The sequence below is a fragment of the Brassica napus genome, chromosome C3, assembly GCF_020379485.1.
Source record: "Brassica napus cultivar Da-Ae chromosome C3, Da-Ae, whole genome shotgun sequence".
NCBI classification, from domain to species: Eukaryota; Viridiplantae; Streptophyta; class Magnoliopsida; order Brassicales; family Brassicaceae; genus Brassica; species Brassica napus.
Genome location: NC_063446.1, coordinates 25023891 through 25043760, shown reverse-complemented (window position 1 = coordinate 25043760; position 19870 = coordinate 25023891). Strand labels below are relative to the sequence as shown.

The 19870-nt window shown below is 36.4% G+C and overlaps 6 protein-coding genes and 1 non-coding gene across 7 annotated transcripts; 2 read left to right on the top strand and 5 right to left on the bottom strand.

Annotated features, from left to right (window-relative positions):
- Positions 1-96: 96 nt before the first annotated feature.
- On the bottom strand, positions 97-2069 carry LOC125583362. The gene is made up of 3 exons (XM_048750183.1): positions 636-2069; positions 350-556; positions 97-268 (listed from the first exon to the last, which is right to left on the bottom strand). The coding sequence occupies exons 1-3, from the start codon at positions 1434-1436 to the stop codon at positions 167-169; spliced, it is 1110 nt and encodes a 369-aa protein (XP_048606140.1). The 5' UTR covers positions 1437-2069; the 3' UTR covers positions 97-166.
- A 1833-nt stretch (positions 2070-3902) lies between these two features.
- On the bottom strand, positions 3903-4552 carry LOC106439197 (metallothionein-like protein type 2, MT2-18). Its single transcript, XM_048750184.1, has 2 exons — positions 4394-4552; positions 3903-4303 (listed from the first exon to the last, which is right to left on the bottom strand). Exons 1-2 carry the CDS (start codon positions 4459-4461, stop codon positions 4126-4128), a joined length of 246 nt encoding a protein of 81 aa, XP_048606141.1. The 5' UTR covers positions 4462-4552; the 3' UTR covers positions 3903-4125.
- Positions 4553-6180: 1628 nt separating this feature from the next.
- On the bottom strand, positions 6181-9440 carry LOC106386430 (probable protein phosphatase 2C 36). Its single transcript, XM_013826283.3, has 4 exons — positions 7285-9440; positions 7087-7200; positions 6467-6731; positions 6181-6376 (listed from the first exon to the last, which is right to left on the bottom strand). The coding sequence occupies exons 1-4, from the start codon at positions 8854-8856 to the stop codon at positions 6261-6263; spliced, it is 2067 nt and encodes a 688-aa protein (XP_013681737.1). The 5' UTR covers positions 8857-9440; the 3' UTR covers positions 6181-6260.
- Positions 9441-14192: 4752 nt separating this feature from the next.
- LOC106388958 (pectin acetylesterase 5) lies at positions 14193-17007 on the bottom strand. The gene is made up of 12 exons (XM_013829136.3): positions 16750-17007; positions 16582-16664; positions 16380-16509; positions 16215-16294; positions 16054-16143; positions 15838-15962; positions 15460-15520; positions 15269-15322; positions 15099-15176; positions 14921-15026; positions 14657-14802; positions 14193-14558 (listed from the first exon to the last, which is right to left on the bottom strand). The coding sequence occupies exons 1-12, from the start codon at positions 16943-16945 to the stop codon at positions 14463-14465; spliced, it is 1245 nt and encodes a 414-aa protein (XP_013684590.2). The 5' UTR covers positions 16946-17007; the 3' UTR covers positions 14193-14462.
- Positions 17008-17228: 221 nt separating this feature from the next.
- On the top strand, positions 17229-18184 carry LOC106388959 (60S ribosomal protein L35-1-like). The gene is made up of 4 exons (XM_013829137.3): positions 17229-17376; positions 17448-17583; positions 17719-17875; positions 17976-18184. The coding sequence occupies exons 1-4, from the start codon at positions 17373-17375 to the stop codon at positions 18048-18050; spliced, it is 372 nt and encodes a 123-aa protein (XP_013684591.1). The 5' UTR covers positions 17229-17372; the 3' UTR covers positions 18051-18184.
- Positions 18185-18509: 325 nt separating this feature from the next.
- TRNAR-UCG lies at positions 18510-18583 on the bottom strand. Its single transcript has one exon. It is a non-coding gene; the product is annotated as a tRNA-Arg (tRNA).
- Positions 18584-18991: 408 nt separating this feature from the next.
- Positions 18992-19726, top strand: LOC106387182 (exocyst complex component EXO70H1-like). The gene has a single exon (XM_013826997.3). The coding sequence runs from the start codon at positions 18992-18994 to the stop codon at positions 19724-19726; it is 735 nt and encodes a 244-aa protein (XP_013682451.3).
- Positions 19727-19870: the final 144 nt, after the last annotated feature.

Below are 19870 nucleotides of genomic sequence, written 5' to 3'. Positions count from 1 at the left end.
AACTGGGGCTTCACAGGTCTGCCATCAGCATGAGTGTGTCCCGCAATCCAAACCTTGGATCTACTCACCTTACTTGGGTCTTTACTCTTTTTTTTCTATATGAAAACAAACATATCTCACTACCATTTTAATCTAACAAGCTGATCTACAATATGTAGATGTTTGACTACTCTTTTACCATATCATCAGCTAAACGAAGCATTCCTTTGCGGCTGGTGGTGTGAGGAATCTGATTTCTTCTCATCGCTCTGTACTTGTTACTCGTTTCCTACAATATAAATATGACATTGATTATATCCATCAGACATGACCTTTAAGGATGAAACTTACTTAGTTGTAGATAACTCACTGTGAAAGATTTGGTAGTCTTACTCTTAACCCAAGTGTTCCACAGTTGAAGGGATGGGATGTTGCTCGGTTTTAAAGCTATTCTCTCAGCTGCAGTCTTCGCCACACGTACTTGTGACACCAGCCTTGACTTCCCAGCCCTCCACACATTTCCCAGCTGCTTGAAAATAACAGCTTTCTGCCACTCTTCTTGCAAGTTAAACCTCCCCTGCATCACAATAATCAAGTTAAACATGTTTATAATTTCATCTTGCGGTTAAACAAAACATACTAATATATATACAAACCTGAATTTCTTCCCACATTGTTGCTTTAGTCGCTGCATCAAGTTTTCTCCAATCGGCAAGTGTAACCGGAACATGTTCCCTCACAAGAGGACCAAGAAACGACGATAGGGTTACTGAACCAGGTCCAACATGCTCACCAATGTCATTGAATGTGACCATAATCTTATCATTGGGATTTTCAGCCACTCTACGCAACTTTGTAGGTCCTCTTTTTTTTTTTTTTGAAACTTCCTCCCCTGCTAGCTCAACTCCTTCAGTACTAGGAATCTCATCATCTTGCGCAGTGCCATCTTCTTCCATATCGCGAGCTTCTTCTTCGCAAGCTTCCTCTTCGTTCCCTTTCTCATTAAGAACTCCATCATCTTCCATATTGGCCGGTTCTTCTTCATTCTCTTTCCCATTGAGATCTCCATCTTCTTCATTCTCTTTCCCATTGACATCGCCATCTTCTTCATCCTCTTTCCCATTGACATCCTCTTCATCGTCTTTATCTTCTTCAGACATTGACTTCTCAGCCTGATCATCTTCTACTTCATCATCCTTAGGAGGTGTAACATCTTCTACCTCATCATCCTTAGGAGGTGTTACATCTTCTATGTAATCATCTTCAGCAGCCACTTTCTTGATTCTACTACTTCTTCTCGTTGGCGTTAAAACTAAATTCTTTTTAGGGGAAGCCGTTTTCTTTGCTGTTCTTTTCTTCACTTTTAGTTGCGGTGCCTTGTCCTCTTGATCTACTACCTCCAAGCCTTGATTACGTTTACTCCGACGAGAACCAACTTGTCCTCTTGTCTTTGCCATTTCTGAAACTGATAAACAAATCGAAAATCAAATCAAGCCATTCGATCAAAAAATCTAAACCCAAAATCAAATCGAAACCTTCAATCATATTCAAAATCAAACTGAAACCCACAATCATATTCAAAACCTAATCGAAACCCACAATCATAATCGAAACCCACAATCAAAATCGAATCATGTGTTAACGCGGACATGCATGTGAAAAGAGATTTGAATCAAAGAGAAACCCAAAATCAAAGAGATTCGACTCGAGAGAACCAGTCTCTATTCTAAACTCAGAATCAAATCGAAACTCATACCAATTGAAGCTTCGACTCGAGAGAACTCTGAAGAACTTCGATGAGTCGGTTTTGATTTTGAGGAATGTGAAGAGAGTGAAGTGAAGAGAATGAAGTCTCGGTTTCGATTAATATTTAAGTTATTTTTAATATATTTTTTCATATACGATAGCATTTAGTTTTTGATTTGCAATGGTAAGGCGCCTCCACTTACCAAATTAACGCGGCTGAATTATTTTATTTTCCCGCGACTACAAAGATAGCTTATACATTTCAAAAACGCTATTATAAAGGCCCGTGTTTATATACAATAGCAGAGAAGCAAAAAACGCTATGCTACGACGCTATTAATACCCACATTTCCTGTAGTGATGAGTGATGCGGCTGGTGTTGTTGCTGCCATGGTTGAGAAGTCGAGTGTGAAGATGGCCACTGTGAATTAGAGCCGTTGCCTTTGACTATACGATACTCAGGACGGTATTTTGCACTGTGTCCTTGTGTGCCACAAGCTTGACAACGACCAAGGTATGTCTTGGAGAAGCAATTGTTGTTCTGATGGTTGTTGTGCTGATTGTTGTTGTGTGGTGAAGCTCCTTGCGTGTACCGGTTCTGTTGATGATTTGGAGTGCGGGAATTGTAGCGTGGACGGCTGTCTGCTGCATGTGCCACAATAGGAGCTGCATGTGCCACAATAGGAGCTGCAGCTGGTGATTCTGTGCATACGATCATTGCTTCTCTATTGAGTAGCCTTTCAAAAAGTTCATTGAATGAGATGGGCTTGTCACGCCCATTGACTGCATCAATTTCTGGCTTGTACTCTTCACTGAGACCTCCCAAGATATTTTCAGTAAGATCTTCTGGATCCATTGGTTTGCCAAGAAGCGCTAGTTCATCGGCTTTGGACTTGATTCCACGCATGTACTCACTAATCGTTTTCGTACCTTTTGAGCATTTGTTGATCTGATTTTTGAGTTGACGGATGTGTCCGCGAGTATTATTCCCAAACGTTTCAGCAAGTGTATCCCAAACTTGTTTCGTTGTATTGGCGGTTGAGACGATGGTTTGGAGTGGTAAGGAGATTGCACCAATAATGGCGCTGTACAACAACCGGTCTTGACGTCTCCAAGGGGCGTAGATTGGATTGGGGGTGGAGACTCCATTGACTTGAATCGTTGGAGAAGGCACATCGTCATCAGATCCGTCAATGAACTGCTGCAGTTCATGACCTTCAAGCAAGGCACGGACTTGTCTTCCCCACATACGATAGTTCTGATGCGTGAGTTTTGTCACGCTAGACATATTAACAGATAAAAGAGTGGCTTGAGGATCCTGTGTATTGAACACAGAGGTTCGCTCAGCAGTAGACTCAAAGCCATGATGTTTGTTTTGATTTCGTAACAGAGAAGAGTGAAAGAGAAGGTTTAGGCGCCGAGAGAAAAAGAAGAATAGAGAAAGGGGGGGAAAAAAAAGGTCTAGAACCGATATGGCTCTGATACCATATTAGCTGTGGAGAAATAATTTTCTATTAAAGTAGAAGGCTCTGTTTATATGTACAGAGATATACAAAGATGGAAGGTAATATACGATAGTTACTACTGAGACATTACAGGGATTCTAACGTTCTAATAATATTTACTTTCTATATGCTAATAAATTTTCCCAACGGACGATCCTAAGAACATGAGGTTCTCTATCAACTTCTTCACCTCTTTTGGCCTTGGAGGCATCACTGGAAAACTCAGGCAGCTTTTGCAAGCTCTCTATTAAGTTGTATACAGACTTTTATTTGGCTTTTTGTGTGTTGGATTTAGTCTAAGAACTATTAATTCTGAATCTTTCTAGTGCTTTGATATGGCCTATTTTATCTACAAGTTGAAATTCAACAAAAGCTTGCCAGCTTATAAAAATTGTCAATAGAGTAAAGAGAGATCTTAATTACCAAGATTGTGCCAAGAAACTGGTTAGAGAGAGATTAAATTACCAAGTTGATGTTCTGGCCCGTTAACATCATTATCATGTTTCAACTTTCTTCATACCATACTCTAATCATTTAGTAACGACAAGAAGTTGTGGTTAAAAATATTTGACAATGAAGTTGAAAAATAAAGATTAAAAGGCTCTTGTTCTGAATTATATTATCATATAAGAGACTCAAACAAGAAACTAAAAAACTCTTTTTCAAAAAAACTTCATTCCACTGAAATACAAAGTGACTCATGATGGTCACATATTGGCAGAGACAGACCAAACACACAAACTAAGACCATTAATATCGGCTAAAAGAAATGACAAAGACAAGGCTGCATGCAGCCGTTATTAAACATAAAAAAGCGAAACCTAAAAACATCATTAGGGTTATATTATTACTTAATTAAAAGACACTGACTATCTCTGCCATTTTAAAGTTTTATTCATGTACAAGTGCAAGGGTCACACTTGCAGTCAGATCCACACTTGCATCCATCGTTCTCGACGTTACTCTCGCCATAAGCCTCGTACTGGTTCTTTATGGCCGGTGCAACACCAAAGACAAAAGTCTCAGTCGTAGTGGTCTCGCCAGAAAAGCCCAAGTCAGGGTTCTTTTTGCAACTGCAACAACCGAAACAACAACCGTTCAAGATCCAATGAAACACATATAATGAATCAAAAAAATATATTAGAGAGGCTCAATAGACTTGCCCTCCACAACAACCACTGACGCACGTGCAAGCAGATCCACAACCACAGTTTCCTCCGCAGCAAGACATTTTCTCAGAGAATATTCAAAGAAAGAACGAAAGAAGAGTATTAACAAAACTGATCGATAAAATGTTTTATCACAAGTGAAACTTGTGATCGATGAAGCTCCCAAGTTTATATATAGGCTAAATAAAGAGAATATTCTCCATGAACGTGTCTCGATCTCCATCTCTCTCTCCGCTCATATCTCGTACGTCGTTTCAATAAATGTCGGGTCGATAGTTGTGGAGTGTTTGTTCGTTCTGATACGCCCAAAAGCGGCCGGGAGAAATCGAAGGAAAAAATCAATTCCCTAATCTTATCCGAGTAACAATATTTTTGAATATGATAAGTGGTTAACATTGTTGCCAGTAACTCTGATTCTACGCATGATTTTACAAAAAAAATAACAAATAAATATTCGAGATTTAGGAGATGCAAATGCAAGTCGAATGAAAAGAAAGAACATAAACTTTCAGTAAAAAAAAGGAAAGAACATGAACTGATCATGTACTATCATATAACTTTGAGATAATCGGTATTCACGTGTTGTGAGGCATCAGAGCACTCCATTACAGATACATACTGAAAAACTTAAAAATGTAATAATAAATATAATAATAAAATAAGAATGATAATTAAGTATTGAGTAGTATTTTAAATTTAATTTAAAATATTTTTCTTTTATTATATTTTAAGATATTCTATTAGAAATTTGCAACGAGCGTGCTCTAGCTAGTCCACCATGCATGTAACTAATTATCAAACCATTAGCTCCATTTCTCACTCGGCGCTGAATGGTAGTGCAAGTTCATACTTTATGGTTCGTGATACTAGTACGATTAACCGATTATAAGACATATACAGTTTAACTTATATCATGGTTATATTTATATAACACCATGATTAGGAGATGGTTATGACAAGTTGCCGAATATATGGCATATTAAAAACAGAGAGAAGTTGCATTTGCTTAATTGCTTACCAGTAGAGCTTAGCGACCAATGCAAGAAGATACATACCGTCTAACTTATTATCCCAAATATATGGTTATGCTCTTCTTGCATCATATATCAATTTCACTAAACTGTTAAAAGTCTCACATTCAAATTTTATGATCCATGGTTTAAAATTTTTGTTATGACAAAATACAAATGATTACAAAAATTATATAAGTAAAAAGTCTAATTTAATTAATTAATAAGATTAATATATATATCGTTTTAAATTAAACTATAAACCATATAAAATACAATATTTTAGTTTCAAAATTTACTTTGAACAATTTTTTTTGATAAAAGTTTTGAACGATCATTGACAACTTATTTTTTTTTAAATTATAAATTACTAAAACTATTAATCCCACAATGAAAATTTTGTTATCAGTAATTTAAATTTTTTTCTATAAAAGATATAAATGATCAAAAAACTATATGAGTAGAAATCATCATTTAATAGATATTAATATTAAAAATATACTAAAATATATTATCTATGTTAGTATCATTTAAATTTAATAACATATCCTATCAAATAATTTTTTTTTTTTTTGGATTAATACAATTGATTTATATGTTCGCACCAATTTAATTATATTTTTAATAGTTACTGACTTTTAATTATTTAATATATATTTATTATTTTATAATATGTAAAAATATTTAATACATAAAATAATTTATATATATAATGTGCGCGGATCTTAACCTAGTCAAATAGATATAACAAAAACTCACTGGAGAAGAAAAAATCTAAGTTCAGTGAGTCTGTCTCTTGACAATTTTTTTAAATATATATTTTTGTTTGTTAAATAAGATTTTAATGATATTCACATGGAAGATCTCCAAATTCTTCCTTCAAGTGAAATTACAATCACAGAAACATCATCATGATACTTGCGGCGATCTCCTTGCGGTATCTCCAGCAACTCATGGAAGTCCATACCTGAAAAACAAACAAAGTTGTACGTGAGTTTCATTAAAAATCTGCGTTTAGCTTCTTAAACTGCGTTTGCGTTTAGTTCTATGTTAGTACCATATTTTTTAGCAGCTCTAAGGAGGACTTCTTGGATGAGATGCTGAGCAGGATCACCTTCAGGGAAGGCCGAGATGAAAGAGTCGACCTCAAAGATGGCTTCCTCATTTGAAAAGTATTCATACAATCCATCTGAGGAGAGGATGAGGAATTTGTCACGTGACGTGAGTCTGTGGTGGTGTAGGGACGGAGAGCACGTGATGTATGGCGATGTTCCAACGTAGTTTATTCTGAACATCTCTAGAAGCGCCTCGTTCCATTTTGGCTGAGGAAAGAGATTTTTCCTTTTAGTTAGATATACAAAGGATCCAAAATCTAAAAGTTTCCTAATGATTAATGTGTTATATCATATAAATTACTAGTAAATGTCACCGCATCTTGTCCTTGGTTCTAACCACTGTTCTAAGAATCTGTTTATACAACATTTAGGCGACAAATCGCGCGATTATAATCGAAACAATTGATTTAATCTTTTTTAAAAATTAGTAAAACGCCTACTTATGCTTTAGCTATTTCTTGAACATTGTCCATAACAAATAAACCCTAATTTTAATTGATATGAGAATCCAAAAGAGACAGATTTCGAAAATTGTCTAATATAAAATGGTCTTATAACATACTTGCTTAAGAAACCCAGCGCCAAAAGCACGTGTGACCTTGAGATATCCTTTCACTCTATCTTTCTCTATCGCCAACGGATCATCAGGATGTTCCATCTTGATTCTTCTCACTTCCTGTCACGTTACAAATATATAATCAGTTTACATATTATTGTTGATCAAGAGAAAACAATTTGAAACGTGACATAAAAGTTTCACCTCTTTATTGTTTGTGCTGTGTTCCATATTAAGTTGAACAGGAACCAGAAGATTCAATCCTTTGTCCCGGACCAAGAATGTCTCTAATGGACTCTCTTCTTTGATTCTCTCAAGCTCGTTTTGCATCTTCTTCCTCTGCCTTAGATCAGGTCTTCTAGCCAAAACCGCTCGGCTATCTCCGACGCTCATCACGTAGACGTCCTCTCCCTTCATCAGTGTCACAAGAACACACGATCCCATCAATGCTAACTCTGGATTCTCATCCACCTTTAGATCAAATGCTTCTTCCGTTTTCTTCAACGCTTGTTGAAGAGCTCTCAAAACGTCTTTGTGGTTAATCATCTCCAAATCAGATTCCTTGTGCGTGGACTTGCTGTTTATTGAGTTATCCTCCCACTCGCATCTCCATTGCAACTTCTTCATATTCTCGGCTATGTTTCTTGAGTCACAAGAAACAGAGTCTTCTTTCACTACTTCTATGTTTCTTGAGTCACAAGCAACACAATTTTCTTTCATTACTTCTATGTTTCTTGAGTCACAAGCAACATAGTCTTCTTTCATTACATGGCCCGAAACAGAAACTTGGTCGACTGTACTATGTTTCTTGATCTGGGGCTCACCGTTTTCGATATATGATTCAAGATCCTCGACTTCTAATTTGTCGTTCCATAGCAAGCCTTTGAGTTCTTTAAGCACGGCGGTGTAGAGATTGTTGAGAAGATAATCCGGTGGATCTGGACCGCTGAATCCATCATAGATCCCCACGAAAAGCCAACCATTGTCCTCAGAGAGGATGACGTGTACTCGATCTTCCCCTGCTTTCCCCTGCGCCCATTGTATCTTAGGCTCCTCCTCCAAAACAGACTCAGTCTTCTCTTCTTCTTCTTCTTCTTCTTCTTCTTGTTCTTTGGTTGTTCGACGGCTTTCTTGGCTTCTCAGAGTTGTGTTGGTCTCATAGGAATCTAAAGATTCGTGAGATGAATAGGAACCGTAGATTGGCTCAACCACGCTCTTCTTAGAGCAAGAAGAGATGATATTGGTGACAATGGTTTTGAATGTGAGAAACTTCTTGTTCGGTTTAGGTTTCGTAAATGATTTGATCTTCTTTGGTTTCTCTTTCTTCTTCTTGTTCTTCCCGACCGGACCTGAAACCAAACCGCTTTCGTTCGGACCAGATAAAAACCGCCGCTCGAACACACCCGACTCGTGACCCGGCTTCTTACTCGGACTACGCGGGACGGGCTTGAGCGGCAAGGAAGCGAATCTGTTAGAGCTTTCGAACCCTGAGGCTAGTAAGGACGCGTCTGTTGACGGGGAGCCGGCAGAGAGCGCCGTTGAAGTATTGGCGCTAACGGAAGCGCCGGAGATTGAGAAGGTTGTGGTGGTGGCTCCGGGGATGGAGTCTAGTCGGAGGGACGGTTCTTGTTGGAAAGAAGATCTTGATCCGTTGAGAACTGGCCCGACATAACAGAAAGAGTGACCTAGGTTGTCGTGAACCGGTACGACGTCGTATCGCTTGGAAATATCTCCGGCGGTGGTTACCGCGCAACAGCCACTAACGCCATTCCCCATTTGTAGAAGGATGAGGTGAACTGGGTATAAAACGTCACCGTTTAGTGAAGACGAAGCATGTTGGAGGTTGAAAGTTATGGAGACATTATTATGAATAGCGTTTTTGAGTATTTATGTTGTGGAGGCAAAATGTGAAGAGGATGAAAAGAGTTGACTTTTGTAAGAGGTTTATTCTGATGGTATTATGTTTATTGGAATTAGTAAAACCTGTAAACGACAATCATAATGTTTGTTGTTGTATTTTACATTACTTTGTTGGGTAAAATTTCCACTATTTAATTAAATAAACTTTTTTGGAGCTGACATTTAGAGAAGGGTACGTGTGGTTTGATTTTTTTTTTTTAAATAACAGAAAAATATGAAATTATTAAACTAATGGAATTGCAAAAAGTCAAATGATGCGGATGTTAGAGCATGTTTATCCGGGGTCCTCAGTGAGGTTTTTATTGCGTGGTCCCCCACAAACTATTAACGATCGGTTACAAAAACTATTAAAAACCGATTTAGTGAGTTTTTTACACTGTTCGCGGACCCCACTGACTCGTGGCGGTCTGCGATTGATTTGCGTTTTAATTTTTTTTTTTTTTTAAACAATAAAAAATCTAGAAAACCCAAATAAATTTCTTAAGGATAAACATGCTCTTAATCCCATATCAGTGTGGTTTAGACTAGTCACTACAAAGAAACGAAATGTAGGAAACTTGATTTAGCTTCTATCTAGGGAAGACAAATCTATGTGCTGATGATTTATCAAAATAAAAGACAAACCTAAGTGCTGATGACCTAACCAAAGATGTTATTCAAGAAATAAAAATCATAAACAAAATAATACTTCCTATGTTTTACAAAAAGTCTCACCTTGACATTTTTCAGTAAAATAAAAAATATATTTTAAAATTTCAGTATAATTTTAACCTCAAATAAAATTTCTATGTATTCAGTATCACAATGACACAATGACTACTGGATTAAATAAAAATAATTATAATTATTTGAAGTGGAAAAAGTTTTAACTATTAGAAAAACTAGTACCAGAATGCTTTTCTTTGTGAAATAAAACTCGATTGTTAAGAACATTATAAACAAAATTTCCAAGATGAGAGATAATGATTATAATGGTTAGGGCCGGGTTAGCTCAGTTATTGTCTCATCTTTGTTTTAGTACATATGAAAACATGTTTATTCAGCAGTCTTGTAACTAATTACGGTATAGAAAGATGTCTACTAATATATTTCTTGTAGAATCTTATTATCTGCCCCCAACCATATATATACTAGTAGATGTTACAGCCTTTTGATAATAAGGGGCGTATAACAAACTGATATTCAGAATTTACATTATATCGTATATCGAATGACTAAGTATGAATGCAGAATACATAATTATTATTTTAACAGATTTAAAATTAACATCCTAAAAAGATACCAAATATTCCTTAAGGAGCAGCTGGCTGCTTACGTTTCAATATGCATTGCATGAACTGTGCAAAATTTCCTAATTAAAGAAAAAATCTTTTGAAATTTTCAACATACCATTTCAATTTTTCACAGACCTCAATGATATGCTAAATTGATAATAATACTACTAGTCTATGAGAATAACTCGATCAGTTGCCATGATCAGGAATTCATCAGGACAGAGTGTTGGAACATTATTTTTAAATAAAAAAATATATTATAATATATAATTAGACAATTAGTATATCAACTTAACCATAGATTATGCTTAGGCACGTAATTACATTTTGTGGATCATTATAAAAATTTGTCAACGATGTCGAGATTGAGAACGTGGAAGCAAAGAGTTTGGAGATCAAAATCTCATATCTCATCTCTGACTTTTTCCTATATATATATCGTGATTTCTTAAAATGTATTTCACCAATATACATGTGGTAAAACTACAACTAGGAGAAGGTAACGTAAGGATGCATACAAATCAGGAATTATTCATAGTTTTGAAAATTTTATTCGATTCTTAACGAGTTTAAATATTCAAACAAGTATTTGTTTAGTGTTTGATTTAAGAAAGAAACACATTACTAAAATAATACCCTGATAACCAAGCACTACAAGAAAACATAGTCATTTCTGACGGAATTTCTGACGGAAGAAATATTCGTCGGACATTTTTCACGAAATTCTGACGGATTTACGAGAAATATGAAAATTTACCATTCGTCGGAAATATCCTAAGAATTTCCGATGAAATTTCATTCGTCATAAATAATCGACGAAATACCGACGAGCCCCGAGGAAGATTAAACTATTTAGGGTATAGATTTGGGGTTTATGCTTTCGTCGGAAATTCATCAGAAATTTCTGACGAATTTCTGACGAAATGAAAAAATTCCATAGGAAATTCGTCAAAATTTTCCGACAAATTTTTGACGAATCTATTCTTAGAAAATTTCCGACGAATTTTCGACGGATTGCATAACATTCGTAGGATTTTCGTCACATATTTCCGACGAATTTCCGACGAACTTGAGTTTTAGATATGAAATATTCAAAATAAATGTTAAACCGGATATATTAAGTGATAAATATGATGTGGGTTAATAATACCTCAATTATTTAAGCTAGATATATATATATATATATATATACTCTTGCGATTGATGCGTCGACGGATACATAATTTTTGTCGTTAACACTTATACACTTAAGCATATACTTTCCGGTGATCCATCTTATAATCTTTAATTTGTGTTTTTTTTTAAATGTTTTTAAACATTATGAAGATTTTAAACCCCTAAAAGTCATCAATTTATTATCAATGGCTATTATCGTTCTATTTTTTCTATGTTCTGAACCCCCAATACGTAATACATCGGAAATGCGTAGAAAATTTCTGACGAATTTATGACGAATTTCCGACGAATATATTTCTGACGAATTGCTGACGAAAATGATATATTCCGACGAATTTCCGACGAAAATGGTATATTCGTCGGAAAATCGTCGGAAAATGAAATTTTTCCGGGAAAAAGCCCGCCTAATTTTTTGCAAAGAACCAAAATAAAAAATTCCGACGGATTTCCGACGAACACTTTCCATCAGAAGTTTTTAATATAAAAGCGTAAGCCCCTTCTTCTTCCCCATTTCTCTTCTCTCTCTCTAAACACACACAAATTCTCTCAGATTTTCTCTCTCTAATCCGGCGATTCTAAGTCTTAAACTCCTCAAATCTACCTCACAAATTATGTAAGTCATCTCTTTCCTTTTCTCATTTGACTTATGTTACTTTTTGATTGTGAAATAGTGAATTTTAGGTTTTAAATGTTGGATTTATGTTAGGATGAAGAATTTTATGAATTATATGTTAGATTTTGTTGTTAGGTTGTGGTTTAGATAGGTTTTGATTGTGATTTTGTGGTTTGTTTATTTAATTTGTTGTTTTGTGAAATTTAAAAAGTTTTTATTATCTTATAAAATGTTTTTCAAAATTTTAAAACCTTTTTGGAGTTTTTATAATTTTTGAAAGTGTTATGTAAATAGATATATATATAATTTTCAAGTTTTTATTATTGTTGTTGTTTTAAAACGTTTTTATGATTTTATAAAACTTTTAAAACTTTTTATAAAAAATAATTAAGTTCTTATAAAAAGTTTTTAAGTTTGTTATAATTTATAAAAAATTTTCTGGTTTCAAAAATTTATCAAAAAAAATTTCACTTTTTTTAGAACTTTTCAATCTATAAAAGGTTTTTGTGTTTTTTAGATTTAATTAAAAAAAATTTCAATTTTTAGGAAATGGGTTCAACAATTACAATTTTTTTTAAAAAAAATTCTCAAAACATTTTCTCCTAATCTATAAATATTTTCAATTTATAAAACATTTTATTTTTAAAAATTTATAATAAAATTTATTATAAACGATTTTAAAAATAATTATATTACAAAACCGGTTTCCTAATTTTAAATTTTATTTTATTTATATATAAAGAATTAAAAATATTTATTATAAATCATTTTAAAAAAATTTTATTAAGTAATTCAGTAAAATATTATATTTAAAATAATTGTTTTTTATTTTTTTTAATAGTTTACAAAATTTCCGACGGATATCATTTGTCGGAATTTCGTCGGAATTTTATTCGTCGGAATTTCGTCAGAAATTTATCCGTTGGAATTTTGTCGGACATATATCCGTCATAATTTCGTCGGACATATATCCGTTATAATTTCGTCGGAAATTTATCCGTCGGAATTGCGTCGAAAATTTGTCCGTCGGAATTTCGTTGGAAATTCGTCAGAAAATCCGACGAAATTCTGACGAAATTTTTTTTCTGAAGAATTAGAACCGACGGCCTTTTTCGTCGGAAATTCGTCAAAAGTGGCTTATTCCGACGGATTTCCGACGAAAATCATCCGTAGGAAACAAGCTGTTTTCTTGTAGTGAAGTGGTGCTAGCTTAATGGTAATATCTTGGGGCTTGGTATGGTGGACCCACATCAGTCCTGGGTTCGATTCCCCCTGGAAACTAAATTATCACCACTTGGCCAGTTTGGGCTTGGGCTTCGGCCCAAGTGGTTTATATTGTGGGCTGTGACAGATGATCGGTCTATCCATTGGCATTAGTCGGAAAGTATTCCAAACTCGGGTCAGGCAGTGTGGTACGCTTTCGGACTAGTACACTCTGTAGCACTAAGTGTGTTTCTTCCGAGACCGACCGGATCAGCCGATAGGTTTATCAAAAAAAAAAAAAAAATACCCTGATTTTTCTTTAGAAAGGGTTCTTGATCTTACCCCCTCTAGTAGTTCCTTAAAGCAGCATTCTTCTTTAGACGTGTAGAGGATATACCTCATTTGTATGGTTCATCCAGCCTTCTTTTTTCTCCATGAAGACGTCAAAAAGATAAGATCCCACACTCAAAATGAAGAGAGAAAGAACATTAATGGTTTCTAACTCTAAACGACGCATTTGTTTTCTTAACCTTTTTTTCCTTCACAACCTGACCTTTAAGAGTGAGTTCTACTCCAACGTTTCCACACGACCACATCTGGGCACATTCCAATACAATTTTGGCATTGGCCCCCAAAATTTTTAGAAGTTATACATAGATATTAAATTATAAATTTTTATATGAAAATTCTTAATAAATGTTCATGGTCCCTAAAATCTCAGATCCCACAAGGCTCATCATAATGGTTCGGATTCAGCTTTCTTTCCCCACTAACATGGATACTTCCATTAACCTCTATGTTCTCCTTTGATACTATTTGCTTAAACGTATTCAAATCTTTTGTTAAGTTGACTAAAATAAACACACTTGCAACCGTTTTTTAAACTAATTTTTCTTTGATTTTGGCCTATGATTGCAATCTCAGAAGATCCCAACGTGGAGATATGCCAATATACTGTTAATGGAGTTGCTTTTGTAATAAAATCTTTCTCTATGATCAATCAACTACTTTATTATACAAAGCAGGTGAGTTCCTCTAGATATCTTCATACTTCAAGAACATGAAAACCCTTTTGAGACTCAACCTGATTGTGAATTCTAGGACACGGCTGCTCCTGATCAGATGAAGAAAGTTCGGGAGAAGTCGAGAAGCAGAGGGATTGGTCAATGCAGCTACAAGGAAAGTTCAGCTGAACTTCAGTTGTGACAGGAGGGATTGCAAGGGTAAGGACAATCAATTAGCTTAACCGGTTTTCGGTTGAAGTACCAGTCACCTACAGACTCGGCAATTGTCTGTTCCAAAAACAAAACAGAATAGAGACAAACCTGATCAGTTTAACTGTAAGAAGAAAGGCTCCATAAGCAACAGATTGTGTGTCAAGAGTCTTTACCTTGTTTTCGATTCTTGTTGAGGTTGGGGAGTGCCATGTCCCAGGCGTAACTGTCTGGCAATGAATGAAGCATGAATCTATGAACATCCCACCAGCTTTGTTCTGATGAAATTTCCCTATGGCATCCATCAGAGAGCTGCGAAAACCTGCAGATCAAATAGAGACTTATGCAACTAACCATTTTAGAAAGAAGTATTAGGAGAAGCTTTCCAACAATAGTATATTGGCTTAACAGTCATTAAGCTTGACTAAGAAGTAATCTACCCTGTAGCACATTCATCTGTGCAGCATCACATTCTTTAATACTGAGTCTGCACTTTGCCCAACTTTTATCTGAATCAGCAGAAGCTGGTACCAAGACATTTTGAATCTGCATATGTGCTTGGTATTAGTAAACATGAACTGGAGTAGAATCAAATAGAAACATGCGAAAAGTTGTAACCTGCCAAGAATCATAAGCTGAGTTGACAAGAAACACTGGTGTTCGTATGTTATTAACGAATTCTTGAGGAAACATACACTGAACAAGTCTCAAAACCAATCATGATGAGTCAAGAAAGATATTAACAGTCACAGAGTACGAGATATGATGAACAAGTCTCAAAAACCTACCGTGGATGGCTCCATTTTGGCTACACAATTCTGATCCAAGCTCTTATCTACGCCCTGGTTAGATTCAACCATAACAAACCAGTCCAAAAACCATGCAAAGAAAGAAGCCATGACAAGTTCTTGTTCAGAATTCAAGAAAATGTATCGAAAAGTATGGTTTCAAGTATTAACAGAAAGTGAAATTTGGAAACCTGCAAGGTAACAACATCATGATAGAAAGATCTCATCGTAGGGTTTCCAAGGACATCAAGCCTGAAAATATGGAAAAATAGCTTTTACTGAAACTAAGGGACATTGTTAAGCTGATTCCACACTCACAGTAACTTTCTACCCCTGTGGACTAATAGCCTTGCATGTCTTACTTCTTTAAACAAAGCTTAGACCCAACATTTTTTTTTTTTTAATAAATTTGAGAGCCTATATCTATGCAGTTTTCCTCAACATTTATAAAGGCCATAAGCGAATGTTTCATTCGGCTTTGCCAAGGACCCGACCTGAAAGCACTGAAACTCACAAGTCTCTTGTAATAAATTTTATGAGTAAAGGCAGTTTATGAGGGGAAAACATACGCGTTAAGAAAGAATCCTCCGTCAGAAACACATTTGACATCTGCATCTTTAGGGAGATGATCACGAAAGTAGTCACAATGTATAAGAGTTGCCAAGCCACCAGCAGAACATCCAGTAAGTATGCCCTACATTTCCTCAAATATTAATCTCTAGCTGATGCAAACTAATTACCTAAGTAGGCGAGCGATTATATAAGAAGGTCATGAGGATGTTTACCTGTTTGGCATCTGACATGCCCATCGACAACAGCTCATCCATAATAGCCTCCCAGATGAGCTGGCCACGGAAGAAAAGCCCTGTTCCGTTCTGAGAAGATAGAAACATGGGAGACTATGCATCTTTTGAAGAACCTGACACAAATGGTTAGTCTTAATTACCTTGAATTCAGCTTCAGGGTGTCCAGAGAAAGAAGCACCATCACAGTACCGTATTACAACTCTGTTCCAGTTAAAGAAGTCTACAAGAACAAAGACCAATATACATTCAAAACTGAACATACACAAGCAGAGAATAGAAGAAAGCTAAGTATAGGTTTCACCTACCAGGATTTTGAGATGGGTCATTGCTTAAAACACCTGGAAACTCCACTTCATCTTCAAAGTAGTTGGAAGAACCAAAACTAGTCATTGCTCGAGCAGAACATGACGCTATTGTGTTGCACCAGCCTCCTCCCTTTTTTTTACATTTTTTTCACTCAAATAAAGTAAAAACTCAAAACATTAAATCAACCAAAAATAAGAATACCTGAAGATGAACAAGCCAGCTTTTGGACCCTGAACCTGAACCCTTGTCAAAATGGAACCCAGGCAAGCTTCCATCCAGGCAAACTGCAAAATAACATAGCTTTCTTTCAATTTTTTAAAATTTAAACTTTGGAAACGAGAAATAGAAAAGAAGGAGACAGTATAGTACATGCTCCTCTCTCTTTAGCTGTACAGGATAACTTGAGTTTGACCAGATTAGTTGGGGATGTAATGGAGGGAACAGTGGGATCGTAGAAGAAAGAGAGGATGAAGACGGTCAAGACGAATCCTATGGAAGCAGCAAGCCAATCGCTCTTAGCCCATTTTCTGCAACGTAGCAGAGAGCTGAACCTGGGAATCTCCATTTCAAGAACACATCATCAGTCAGGGAGAATGTTTATTTCATACAATGTGTCATGTGAGTCCCACTATCTACTAACCACTAATCAAATGACTTGCTCACTATTCAATTGAAAAGAAGCTCACAACAACTTTAAACCAGGTTAGGTAGGCCGACAAATAAAAACCAACTTAAACCGGTTTTAGCAAACCGATACACCGGTTTAAACATCATAATGAATAAGGTTATATAGGTAGGCTCGTGTTTGTTAAGACCCATATGAAATGGGCTTTATTAGGCCCATTAAGGAGACTAGGTGTTTTTTTTTTTTGTTTTCTCTCTCTCTCTCTCTCTTTGTTTCGTATATAAATCCCATTTTTAGGGTTTCTGATACACTGAGCCAAAGAAGAGTAGCAGCAGCCAGCGGCGGAACACGAGTGAAGATCAACACGATGGGTATGTCGATGAATCATCTTTTTTTTTTAATCGGTTCGTATTCGTCTGATTAGTTTTTTTCGTGTATGTAGCGAGGATCAAGGTTCACGAACTGAGGGACAAGTCGAAGAGCGATCTGCAGAATCAGCTTCAGGATCTGAAGGCTGAGCTCGCTCTCCTCCGTGTCGCTAAAGTCACCGGTGGTGCTCCCAACAAGCTCTCCAAAATGTACGTTTCTTGATTGTAGCTTCATAATAACACTTGTCGATTTGGAGGTTAGGATTCGAAAATGAGGTTGTTCGTTTCTTGATTGTATATGTGTCTGAATCTGAAACTGTTATGTGTTTTTGTAATGAATAACAGCAAGGTTGTCAGGAAATCAATAGCTCAGGTGTTGACGGTGACTTCACAGAAGCAGAAGTCTGCACTCAGAGAAGCGTACAAGAACAAGAAGTTCATCCCTCTTGATCTCCGTTCCAAGAAGACTCGTGCTATCCGCAGACGCCTCACCAAACACCAGGTCTCTCTATACTTATAGCCTTTTGGCGATGACATATAAACTCAATCGATGGTTGCCGTGTTCTTACATGTTTTCTTGGCTTTTTTGATTTCCCTTGCAGCTCTCTTTGAAGACAGAGCGCGAGAAGAAGAAGGAGATGTATTTCCCAATAAGGAAGTACGCTATCAAAGTTTAAGTCTTAGCTACTAGAAAATCTGTTTCAGCTTTGTGTTTTTGATGCAAACTTGTTTTGTTATTGGCTTTGTGCTTTTTTCTCAAACAGTTTCACCAACATGGATTTTGGTTCCTATTGATACTTTGCATTTTATATTTGCATGTTTCTCTTTTGCTCACTCATATTTTAACTTGTTATTGATGCTGTTATAATACGTGAAATTGAAGTTAACCAGCTCAAACTACAATGTTCATTGTCTAAATATATGTGTGTCTACGGGGTTGTTTACACTATAGAGTGAGTGAACGCATAGTTTGAAGGAGTTATTAAATTGCTTTCACGGTCGAATAAAGCTTAGTATGATAGAGTAATCAAGTTGTCACGGCCCTAATTATGCTTCGCAAGTATATGTTCAGACTGCTACTCATAAGACATGATAAAAACAAATGTATAACAAAAACAAAACCAGACAAAAAAATGCGACCACAGTGGCAGTCGAACCCACGACCTTTTGATCCGAAGTCAAACGCGCTAATCCACTGCGCTATGCGGTCGTTCTTTTTCCTTACATCTTTCTATATTTACAACAAAAATAAAATGTGTTCTTAATGTGATGACACGTGAAGGGCAAGGATGAATCAAAGGTCTTCCTCAATTTTCTCTGTCGTCTTTGACCACAACGATTAACGGACCTGAACAATTAATTTATCGTTGCGTAACAACTAAATAAAAAGAAAAGAAGTCTTTTGAACAAAAAAAAAAAAAAAAAAAAAAGAAAAGAAGTCTAGAACTTTTCTCTTCTAACGAACCCTCCCTGAATTTGGATTCAGTGGTAGGTTCTTCAAAAAGGGGTTCTTGAATCCACAAACAAGCAAAGCGTTTCATTATTTAATGTAAAAAAACTATTTTCTTCCCCCTTCCTTCAAGATTCGTGCAAAGACAACAACAACATTTGATCAAAGATGAGAACCAAGACCGGTTTCAGCTTCTTCTCTAAAATCACTTATCCCAAAAAGAAACCTTCTCCTCCAATACCTAAGAAAGACTTCGACTCCTCAGAGATCGACCATACCATCGACAACGCCGCCGAGATCATCGAGAAATGGAACACAGAGTACGTTTCCACAACGAAATTCTATTCTTTGTTCTGCGAGAGCAAGAGAGAAGCCAAGAAGTTCATAAACGGCGTCAAGGATTTGCAAAAGTCAATGGATACTTTAATTAAAGAAGATCCAAACTCCGAGAACCTCCTCAGAGCTCAGAAGCTCATGCAGATCGCTATGAAACGTCTCCAGAGCGAGTTCTACCAGATTCTATCGATGAACCGTGCCCGTTTGGATCCTGAAACCGTCTCTACCTTCGGCGAGGACGTTCGTCTTGCTGGAGACACCATCGTTGAGGTTGAAGAGGTCTCCAAGAACTCTATGAAGGAGCTGAAGTCAATCGCTGAGTGCATGATCGCTGCAGGCTACGCGAAAGAGTGTGCGAGTACTTATAAATGCTTTCGAAAATATATAGTCGACGAAGGGATACACCGCCTTGGAGTCGAGAAAGTAAGCTCCTCCAAGGTGAAGAAGATGCCAAGCGAGGTTGTTGAGATGAAGATGAGGAGCTGGATCGATGCGGTGAACGTCTCGATGAAGACGCTCTTCAACGGGGAGAAGACTCTATGCGATGAAGTCTTGAGGTGGCTATGATATCTCAGAGAGTTTGTTTTAGTAGAGTATATCTTGAAAGAAGGAAGCTTGCTTCTGTAGGGTTTCCTGACTAAGTCTCTCGCCGTGGAGACAGAAAAATCCGAACCCTAAAATTGGATACTTTACGTTGTGATCATGGTGACG